General features: G+C 46.0%; 1 protein-coding gene across 1 annotated transcript; it reads right to left on the reverse strand.

Moving 5' to 3' along the window:
* Positions 1-8,803: 8,803 nt before the first annotated feature.
* CCDC71L (coiled-coil domain containing 71 like) lies at positions 8,804-10,663 on the reverse strand. Its single transcript, XM_082060808.1, has one exon. It carries the CDS (start codon positions 10,471-10,473, stop codon positions 9,601-9,603), a length of 873 nt encoding a protein of 290 aa, XP_081916934.1. The 5' UTR covers positions 10,474-10,663; the 3' UTR covers positions 8,804-9,600.
* Between the last annotated feature and the right edge of the window lie 1,193 nt (positions 10,664-11,856).

Raw genomic sequence — 11,856 nt, forward strand, 5'->3', positions numbered from 1 at the left:
TTCCAGCTAGCCCTAAAGTCATAGTTAGTGTGTTTGATGGGACTTCTGTGCACAAGAAGACTAGAGCCAGGAATTGGATGTGCTCCAGGCTTTGCAAACCTACAGGCTTTACAGTGAATTTCCATAAGCATTCCCAACCTCCATGGGAATAGCAGAAGATTGCTTTGCTATCAAAAGTCATCTGTACCTTCCCAAAGGTCCTAACACCTGGGGAATCCTCATTTAACCTCATTAGAATTGTTCAAAATTGTCCCTAAAGATATGCAGCTTGTGGCTCCCTACGTTGCTAACTGTGTCCTCTTCCTTTCCTATAGCCTTGTGCTCCACCAATTTAAATAAAATAAAATAACAACAACAAACATCCATTCTCAAACCCCATAACCATGCCAACAAAACTACTAATATAGATGCTTTTATACATGCAGCAACTCCTTTCTGCTCCTGTAACTCCATTCTGGGAAGCTGTCTAACTTTCATCTTCATGGGCAGGGTTTGCCAGTTGCAGTTCTAACAGGAAACTCCTTTAAGTGGAAACAAGCTCTGATGTTATGGCTCCCATGGCAGCAAAAAGCTGCTTCTCTGCACGACTCTCTCCTCTCCTGGGGTGCCTGCTGCCCAGACAGATTCCAGACAGCTGTCTCCAGCCTGCTGCTCCCGTTCAGGCTCTGGCTCCCTCCCAAGCCTTGTCTTCTCTGACCCACGACTGCCAGCTCTTCAGGATTTTATTGCCAGGATCATGGTGTTTGATGTTTTTCTTACTGTCCTCATTCCTAGACTGAGAAAACTTATTTATCATTCAACATTAAAATGAGATTCTGTTCTTCTTGGAGGAAAAGCATGAAATTTAGAGACATACAGAAGTTGCAGGTATATATAATTTTTAAATATTTTGTTTTTTTTTTTTCTTAAGCCAATCCTGTGATGGGGAAAAGTGAGCAAAATGATTTACATATTAATTAGCAACACTGCTGACATGAAATATTATTTCCTTGTCTAGCACTCCTGATATCATGCACCATTCCAGCGAGGAAAGATGGAGAGCTGTAATTCTGAAACAGTGGTGTTTTACACTCTGCGCCCAAGAGAAAATTCTGTGTGGTGTGCAATGTAGGAGGGCAACAGCCGTTTAGACTCGGGTATCAGAGCACCCTCCTTCAGGGAAGGAGGGCCTGGAGAGAGGGGGATGCCAAGCATCAGCAGGGAGGACACGGTGATCCCAATAACCCACCACGCGAGGGCGAGTTGTGCCTCACACAAGGACGCTCCTGTCCAGCCACTGTCCCACCGACCAGCGCATCTCCTTAATGATTCCTTCACGTAGGTACCTACAAAACCCTGGACCAGGCACCACTGTCAAGAAAGCCATGGAGAAAATCACTGGAAAACAAATGAGTTCCCAGTGCTCACTGATACGTTGTTCTGCATTTATAAACATTCAGTTATAATGAAAAAAAGAAGTCTAAGCAGCTTCCGCCTCCACTATCTCTTCTACTTTTGCCAAAAATTGAACTTTCCAAACATTTAGTTTAATGCAAGACTTTTTCCAAAAACAAAAGATGTTTTGATAAAAACACCAACAAAATAAATCATGCAAAAACAACTGGCTGCTTTAGGCTTTCCTGTTCTTTTAAATAGGATATTTTTAATGAATTCAAACTTTTATCTTTTAAGATCATTTCAGGCAGCCCTCCAAAATCCTTGAGATTTGTTTCATTCAAATCATTCCAAGTAGGACATGATCACTGCGATTATTTTTGTTGGTGGTGGTTTTTGGTAATAGAAAGGAGATTTTTACACACTTTGGAAATATGGAAGAGGAAACTGGACTTGACGAAATAGGCAATGACAAAAATGTTAAGCCAATTCAGAAGAATACAAATATCAGAGGATTATTAAAGACACCTGGTCTGGTGGAAAGATGGATGAAACAGCTTCCATTAGATACTGGAAAATTTATGTGCAGATGGAAGTAATTTATGCACAGTTGCTACACAAAGGATCGTTATTTATTGCTAATAAATGAGCACATTTGATGGATCTAATCAGTATTCAAATACTTAATGTGTTTTAAGAGCAGCTAGGGCATATTCTCTGTAGCACAACTCACTACACTTGGGAATTTTGTCAAATTACACAGAGCTGCAGCGAAAGGCTGGAATGCGAAACCAGAGAAGTAGATGGAACAATTTCAAAAAGTAAAAATTGACAAAAATTTCCTCCACTCTCTACCTCTTCCCACTTGTCCAGAAATAAGTATTGGGATGATTCTGTTCAGCAGCATTAATTTAACCATCTACAATGAGAGTATACAAAGCTCCAAGTGACACTATGGTCACAAAGTAGAGATTTTACAACATCAAAAATTAACACCTTATTTTTCCATTGTGAATTTCAACCTAAGATCTTTTCCTTCCACTCTTGTTTCTGATTACTTCTCTCCCTATTTCTTCTCTATCTTTTTAAGAAGAGAACTTAGGATGTCTTTAAAGGGCAATTTTTCAATACACCTTTCATCTGTGCTTGCTTGTGGAGGATGCTGTTGAGCAGGTAACCTCTCTAAGTCCCTTCCAACCTAAGGTATTCTACATGCACAACTTCTTGAGCAATGGATGAATCTTTGGGAAGAAAAATAGTGTGGGCAGTACTTAAAAGATTTAAATGTTGAGTTCCTTAAAAGGTCTAGGGATGAAAAGAAAAGCTGTCTACTCTTTCATATAAGCTAAGGTACAAAGTACTGAGAATTTATATGAAAAAAAAAAAGCATACCTGACATTTACAGCCACATCAAAGCCCACTCGGAATCAGCACGGCACTATTTCCGTGCCTTCACAGGAAGAGGTGCTCTGAGTTTCTTCCTGGAAACAGTACTTAAGGGGAAGGCGTTTTGTGCCAGAGCTGTTTGACCCTTCCAGCTGAAGGCCACTCAACAGCCAAACAGCCGCAGGAACAGCACTTCAGTCTTCCATTTAAGACAAAAGAATGGGTTTAAGATTTTCCTCTCTCTGGTTGCTTCCTCTGTTAGACTAGCACTGCAAGAGTAAAAGAAAAATCACATATCCATTCTTCTGGAGGAGCTGAATTCCCCTCACAATCCCGCAAGAGTGCAGGTGCTAAATAGAGATTACACTACAGCCTTTTCCATTAGTGGATTCAACATGAGGCAGAAGTCCACAGAAGTCTTACTGGAATGGAAAAGGGTTTCTGGATGGGCTAACCATTAGGAAGTATGCGAGGTAGATTATAGGAAGGATTGTTGTGGCCTTGGAAGAAGTTCTGCTGATCTGTATAGCATGGAAATGTGGGGCATTTTTAGCATATACATTAGATACAATGGCATGAAACAAATAATAGCTAGAACAAAAGTCTCTGCAAGAGAGCTGCTTTACGATGCGAGTGCATGTGTATATATATATATATATATACACAAATAATAATTACAAGCTTTCATAAATAATTGCATATATCATCTATAAGATTGAGTCTTTTCTATACCTAATTACACTTTGTATAATTAGGAAATTATTGATATTTTGAACTTTTACATTGGAGCTTGGGTAGAGTGAAGGACAAGAGCAGCTCAGCCCATGCTCTTGCCTACTCTGTCTCAAGAAAACCTGCATCACTGCTCCCAGATTTTGCCACTAACTCCCAGTAGCACACACATATCCTTAGAGTTGTTGTGTTGCATCAGCTGCCTACACAACCTGACATTGCACAGGTGATTCAGAAGTACATGCTCCTTATTCACCAGTTGTCTTACAGAGCCATGGGACAACATCAGTTATAAACAATTTTAACAATCCTGAGATGTACAAAGTGGGCGATTGCTATTGCAACGCTTCAACTAGAGACACACACAAAAAAAACATGCTATAACAACACAGCATTTCAATTTTAGAATTGAAGTGTATGGATTCATGGGGAGGTGGAAAGGAACTTTCCTTCCATTTTAAAACCTTTTTGAAAAGGCACCTTGGATACAGACTCTTGGATCATGCGGACTCAGTCACAAGGAACCATCACACGAGGTTCTTTCAGTTTGGTTTCTTACCTGACATCCAGGAAATACCGGCTGTTTGGAAACAGCATCTGGTATTTTGAGTAAGGTCCACTGCAGCCCAAATGTGAGGTTAGAATAACACTTATTACATGTACTTGTGAACATGTCCTCTCGATCTTCACAGATCATCCTACAGCAAATTCATTCGGCATGGACAACACAAGGTGATACACAGGCTGTTCAGTTGCACCAACAAAGTATCAGGCAATTAGAGATGGCTGAAGGCAGAGTAAAGGCAGAGCAAACTCTGAGGAGGTGGAAAGCAGCAGCCAACTACACACAAGACACATGCAAAAAAAATGAAAAACTGTCCTTCAGAGCAAGAATTTCACCTCCCATCTACTCCAGATCATTCAGACTCTGTCTCTCTCGTGAAAACTAACCTAGGAAAAGAGGGCACGTACAGATGGTCTGCGTTCCTGAAGTAGTAATAGGAAAAAACCCAGAATGATCAGAGGAATTCAAGGGATGGGGCTTTCCTGTTGGCAGTGCTTTAATACTATCAAATTTTGTCTTCTATAATCTGAAATAAGGAGTCTGAAGGAGAATTGCAGTGGAAGCTTTCTTAAAGTTCAGTGGAGAGCACGGGGAACCACAGGCTCTTCTGTTTGGCTGGGTATTTTGCACACCTGTTTGAGTAAAAATGAGCTGCATGAATGAAAGCTCACTTCTTCCATCTCCTGTAATGTCAAGCCCTACTTAGCCAGCAATTTTCCAAGGAGTTTCACAGTAAATAAATGGATAAATGAGACTCTTTGTTCTTGGTATCAACCTTGGAAAATATTTTCAGGTCTTTTTACATAGAAAAATGGCAGCAACAACAGAAGAATTATAAGAATTTTTTAGTAATTCCATGAAGATATTTAGATACTAACTTGAGGAAATATGCTTTGTTTTTACAGCATGGAAAAGTGGCTTTGCCTCAATTAGGGATAAGAAGAGTTCCAAAATTCTCCTACATATGTCCTACTACCATACATATTGGATGCCTCGTGATAGTTTGGGAATAAACCATGACAAGCAGCACACATTTGGAGTCGCTGCCTGAGCAGATCCCCAACCACAAAATACTCTGGAATGAGTCTGCCTCAGTCTTTCCTCAGTTAAGGCAGTTATGCTTACCTAATATAAATACAAGATGAATAACTGAAGTGTCCCTAAAAGCCCTGATATCCAGGAATTTTCCCTAGCTTAGTGAATATTTATTATGCAGAGTGAAATAGTTTGAGCTGTTACAGCCTAGTCCTCAGGACACAGAACTTCAAAGTTCCTCCTCCAAGTGAGACAGTAGGGGCACTGGAATTTGGGGCTCTGGAATTCCAGGATTTCTGACCTGCTATCTTACTTGATATAAATTACCTCATTTCTGTGAGGCAATTCACTCTTGTGAATCCAGTCCTTTGCTTTTACATTTCCTGTATTTGTAGACACAGGCAAAACCAGAGCATTTCAAGTCAAACAGAACGTTCTGTTCAACCCCAAAATCAGTGTTTTCAATTCATAAATACAAAACAGAAAAGTTTTGGTTCAGTTGGGCCAAAAGGAAAGAGAGATCCCTTCAGTACTACTGGTTTCATGTGCATACAAACCGCGGACCCAAACTGCAGCATTGATCCATCATAAATCAACATAAGACAGCTGCTTTAAAATAGCATGAAGAGCCAAGGACTCTGTCTTGCTGAAGACGCAGCATGTGAAAAATTACTGGGGATCAAAGTTGCAATCTACAAACTGGATTCAGTCTGTGCCTTGCTTCTGATAGGTAAGGAAATACAGACACACACAGCATCCCCTACCCATTCAGATCAAAATCCAAGTACCGCAAGTCTTGCCTTCAGCAAATATATACAACGATGCTCTGCGTGAGGTTTGGGCATACACAGAGTTTGTTGTTCACAGGCTAGCAACGGATGGTTTCAAGGACCAGTTGTACACTTTGATCCTTTTGATGTGAAGACTTCTATGCAACATTATAGAAAAAAATGTTGCAAGGCACTGGTTTCTTCTTTCATGAGCTTCAGTCCTGAACAATGGATTGTACAATGACGTGGAGGAAGGCACTGCCTCTTGAATGTAAACCCTGCACTAAGCAAGGTTGGACACAATGGTCATCACAACTCTCTCCTTGACAGCCAGGGCCATCATGCAACTCTCTTTGGCCTTGTGGCATTTTGAAGTTCAATAACCTTTGAGTGGCTGGACAAAAATTCAGATTTGATAAAGGAAATTGCACAACATGCAGGACATGAAGTCATTGTATGATGTGAGCTCTTATGGGAGGGAATGAGGTACTGAGAGAGAAATCTGGAAACAGAGGCTACCACAAGATTCCTGTTTAACACAAAACCATCCATGCTGACTGAACTAGACTGGGCATTGTACACTGGATTTACTCTAGGCCCGCATTTTGTCAGTCTCAGAAGCAGCCCCATACAACAGGATGCTGAAACCACCAACTTAAATCAGGCAAATCACACCTCGCACACCACTGCATGCATAGGGACAGCCACACAGACTCAGACCAGAAGTCCATCTAATCCGTTACACTTTCTCCAACAGCATGTATACAAATGGAGTACAATAACATTATTAGACCTTTACATAAAATAAAACATAAGGCTTCCATGCTTAAAATTATCTAACTCAACATTGCAGCAGCTTTGCACACCCTTTTACAAACTTCCACAGCTCTGGTCTACAGCTAGAAGGTCAAACAAAAGCCAACAACCTGCCCAAACCTAAAATTTAATAGTTTTATGATTGCTTAGCTTCCTCAGATGAGCACAAGGGAAGCAGGTAGGAGTTGCAGCTTTGAGAGGGAAAAGTGGCAGGGAAAGCTGGAGCACAGATAATCCTGTCCTGGATTGCCACAAACCGCCATGAACACTATCATGAAATTAGCTGTCCTAGCTTCCCTGTAAGCTGTTAGCTTTCACACCCCAGCCTGTACTCAGATCCTCTTCTGAGCTATTTCAGCACACCAGTTTGCCAGAAAACCTGACTAAATATTCCCCCCCCTTAACTGACTTCACAAACTGAAATAGCTCAGTTAAGAATCTATAAATGCATCTGCCAGAGGTGATTAGACTACAAGGAAACTTCAATCCCACTTGCTAACAGGGTATCAGCAAAGCGTACTATACCCCCCATGAGCTGTCACATCAAAACCAAGACGTTGATGTACAAACAAGAACAAAAATAAGGAAGCCTTACACACATAGGCCACACAACAAGTCATGCAACAGAGTTAAAGTTACTTCACTATACTTTGTACCCACACAGCATTTTTCACAATAAGCCTCAAAACAAGGCAGCACAAATTTAACACAGTGTCTCACATATCATACCTATGGCAGCCTTAACTCTGCTCTTTTGACATTTGATCTAGCCTGTTCATGACTTAAGTGAAGAATCTGTACAAGACAACCGCTTACATTTTATCATCTTTCTACACAGATCTTTCAAAAGAATACTAAACAAAACAAACAAATAAACGAACAAAAACCTCAACCTAACCATAGGAGCACTGAAGTCAACTAGACACTTCAAGAACGATCCTCTTAACTTGCGTTTCTCCAGTGGAATGTCAAAACTGAAAAACCCGGAGCCTTGGCATTTGGTCACACTGCAGTTTGTCTTACTGAGTTTTAAATCAACACAATTTTGTCTTTACATTTAAGCAGCTATGACAGCCAGAGAAACGGCAAAACAAAATGTACCCTTGAACTTTCATTTCCTAATTCACTTCTGAAATGTGACGTGGCACAACTGCAGCAATCAGCAGGCAGGCTAACGTTATATGAACAATTTCAAAAGCCCGATGGATATAGAATAGATTAAGCATTAGTTTGGAAGAGTAAGAACTCTGCAGCTTCACTAAGTGAGAACTACAAAATACAAACAGGTTTTAGAAGCTGGCTGCTTTAGGTTAGCACTATCAAGTTTTTACAAGCAGCCTCTGCACATAAAGCCATCTTAATGCCTCTGTCAACAGCAGACAACAAGGAGTCGACAGCCATCAGAGCAGAAATTCTATAAACAAGCTGTGAAGTTATTCATTCCACCACAGGAATTGGATAGTCTTATTTGCTGGGACACTAGGGACAGAAACTGTCTATTACCAAGCATTTATTCCTCTCCCAAACACTTAAAAAATAATAAAATTATTAAAATAATATTTAAAAAAAAAAATCACATTCTCTCTCACACACACACACCCCTTTGCTCCTCACGTGCCAACTGCAAGGAATAAGACTTAAAGAAAGCCCTTAATATATCAGTTTAAAGAGAGACCGCCTATCACATGGAATGACAACATGGCATTTTTCAGTCAAAATAATCAAGCTACCTCATGAATTTTGCATCAGAGCCTACCATGAAACCCAGGAGACATTTATAAAAATAATTACATGCAAATAATTACATTAAATATGCTTTTCAATCATTAATCATCTCACAACCCTGGGATGACAACCAGCACTATTTTGTTATCTAGTGATCAGGTATCAAGTCTTGCTCTTCTTGCAGAGAGAAGCACTTGAGTGTGATATTTGGATCACGCAAGCTACTGACTTCTGTCTGTCAGCAACAACATTGTACCACACTTCATCTTCGGACACCTGTATGTTGCTTTGATGACAGCTACATTCCCCATAAACTCTAAGTTTATTTCCATAAGCACCTAGATGGGGTACTTCACTGAGAAACCCATCCCTGTGCGGTTTCATTGAACTGAAACATCACTTGTTCTTTGACTTTTATTAAGTTCAATTCTGTTGACCAAATGAGCTTCCCTAAAGTAAACAGGCTTATAAAATATCAGGACGATTCTATCTTTAGGTGCTCAATAGAAACAAATACTTATTCAACTAGAAAACTTTAAAAATGACTTTAGATACAAAAGCGTAACAATTATACTGCGCGATACATCTTTATATATCACTAAGCCCATGAAATTGAAAAGTTTTTGCACCATCAAGAACAGCCACAAGTCCTGAACCTCCATTCTTTATGCATCCTTGATCAGAGTGAACTGAAACTTGGGAATGCTTGGGATTCAAAATACCCTGAGCACATACTAGTGCAACACCACAAAGCATACATAACCCATTGGAAAAGAGGGGGAGAAAAAAATATAGCAAGAATCAAACGGTGCTTTATTATACAAGCATGAAAGTAAGTTCCTTTGGAAAATAACTTCTTGGGTGGACTTCTGGACCAGTGAGGTAGCCCAATGGGAGAGGAAAAAAAAGTGGAAGTGGAACTTGGTCCCCACGGGTGACACCTGCCAGCTGGTCCCTCGCACCTGCCCGCGCCCCGGCGGGGCCGGGCCGGGCCCAGCCCGGGGCCCAGGCTGCGCGGCGGCCCGGCAGGCGGCCCCCGAGCGGCTGGGGGGCCCGGCCCCCGCACGAGCGGGCCATAAAGTGCAGCAGCAGAACACGATCCAGACAAAAGCAATGTAAACAGGTGACTGATATCGGTCTCTTTGTCCGCACCGCGGCCAAGGTGAGGCGCCGGCCTCGGCCCCTCCCGCCGCGGGCTCAGGACGGCGCCACGGGGAAGCGGCGCACCCGCACCACGGGAGACAGGTCCACGCCGAGGATCCGCTGCGCCTGGCGCCGCGCCGCCGTCAGGCTCCGCCGGTTCCAGATGCTGCCCCGCACCCGGATGGTGGGGAAGGTGGTGAGGCGGGGGGTGGCCGCCTCCCAGATCTCCTCCAGCGACTTGCCCCCGAACGGCTGCCAGGCGGGTCCCTCCGCCGGGCTGCCCCGGCCGCTGTCCGCATCCTCGCCCGGCGACCCCGGCGACCCCGGCGACCCCAGCGCCGCCGCCGTCTCCGCCGCCAGCCCCTCGCCGGGGGGTCCGTCGGCCGCCGGTGCAGCGGCCGCTTGCCGCTGCCCCCCCCGTCCCCTCCTGCGGCGCCGCCGCCGCCTCCGCCGCTTGGCGCTGCCCCCCGCCGCCGCGGCCCGGCGCTTGGCGCCGGCGGCCGGGAAGCGCCGCTTGCCGGCCCGGCGGCGAGGCCACCCCGCCGAAGGCGACGGCGGGTCCGGGACGACGGCGCGGCAGGAGGCGTATCCGTAGACGTCCTTGCTGCGGAGAATGACCGGGGAGAACTCGTGCTTGAGGCTGCAGAGGAAGTTCCACAGCTCCGAGTCGGAGCTCATGAACTCCGTGGACTTGGGCATGAAGAGCTTGAGGGCGTCGCCCAGCGCCTTGGTGCCGGCGAAGGAGACCCGCGAGCGCGAGTACACAACTTTCTCCGCCTCCCCCTCCAGCCCCCAGGCGGCGGCCGCCGCTCCGCCGCCGATTGCCCCCGCCGCCGCCCGGGCTTCCGCCGCCGCCGCGCTCCCCGCCTCTTGGTTCATCTCCCCGGCTCCTCTCTCCAGCGCCGCCTGCTTCCTACTGCGGGTCATGGAGACAGAACGGCAGGTCTGAGGGGATAGAGACGCCGGGTGCGGACGCCGGGTGCGGGCGCCGACGAGAGGCGCCGGCCGCGGCTCGGCCGCCCGCGGGCGTCCGCCACTTCACCGCACCCAACCGCCGGCGCGCCGACTGCGGAGCGACGATCGATATCCTGCCGCCCGGCACAAAATGGCGCTTTAAAGTCCCAGGCGGGGACTCCGCGCCGGCCCGCCCTCCCTCCGCGCCTGGCGGTTGGCCCGTTTGAAACGCGTCCGGCGGCCAAGCCCCGCCCCCGCGCGGTGGAGGCGGCCGTGGGGAGGGCGGCGGGCGGCCCGCGGGAGGCCGAGGCGAGGGCAGCGGGGGACCTGCCCGGTGTTCCTGCCCCGGGGCGGCGGGATGGGACAGGCCCAACTGGGGTGACCAGCACGACCAGTGGACACCAACTCTAGAACGCCACTGAGCCCCATTTGCCTCCACCTCCAGCAGGACGTCCCAGTTCGTGGCCACTTCCCTTGGGATGGGCGTGCGGCTCCCCCACGTCGGGCCTGGCACGAGCGCTGTGACGTGTGCTGGTGGCACACCATGCTGCAGGGATGAGGTTCTTCTACAACAGAGTTACAGCCTTGGTGGATGAGGGAAGAGCAACCAATGCCATCTACCTGGACTTGTGCAGAGCATTTGACACTGTCCCACACAACATTCTTGTTTCTAAGTTGGAGAGACGTGGATTTGAGGGATGGACCACTTGGTGGGTAAGGAACCAGCTGGATGGTCACACTCAAAGAGTTGCAGACAATGGCTCAATGTCGAAGCTGAGACCAGTGACGAGTGGCGTTCCTCAGGAGTCAGTATTGGGACCGGTGTTGTTTAACGTCTTTGTCAGCAACACGGACAGTGCTGAGTGCACCCTCAGCAAGTTTACCAATGACACCAAGCATGTGGTGCGGTCAACATGCTGGAGGGAAGAGCTGCCATCCAGAGGGACCTTGACAGGCTTGAGAGGTGGCCCATGCAAACCTCATGAAGTTCAACAAGGCCAAATGCAAGGTCTTGCACATGCATTGAGGCAATCCCAAGCACAAATACAGGCTGGGTGGAGAATGGATTGAGAGCAGCCCTGAGGAGAAGGACTTGTGTGGGGTGTTAGTTGATGACTCCTCAATGTGTGCTTGCAGCCCAGCAAGCCAACCATGTCTTGGGCTGCATCAAAAGAAGCATGGCTAGTAGGTTGAGTCATGATGAGTCATGTGGGGTCATGTTGAGCTTCTCATCATGAGTATGTCAGCTGCACCACACAGCTTGATGTCATCAGCAAACTCTTTAAGTGCACTCAGTGCCACTGTCAATGTCTCTGACAAAGCTGTTAAACAGCACCAGTCCGACCCCTGAGGATC

The sequence above is a fragment of the Streptopelia decaocto genome (genome assembly GCF_964273445.1).
Source record: "Streptopelia decaocto genome assembly, chromosome: 1".
NCBI classification, from domain to species: Eukaryota; Metazoa; Chordata; class Aves; order Columbiformes; family Columbidae; genus Streptopelia; species Streptopelia decaocto.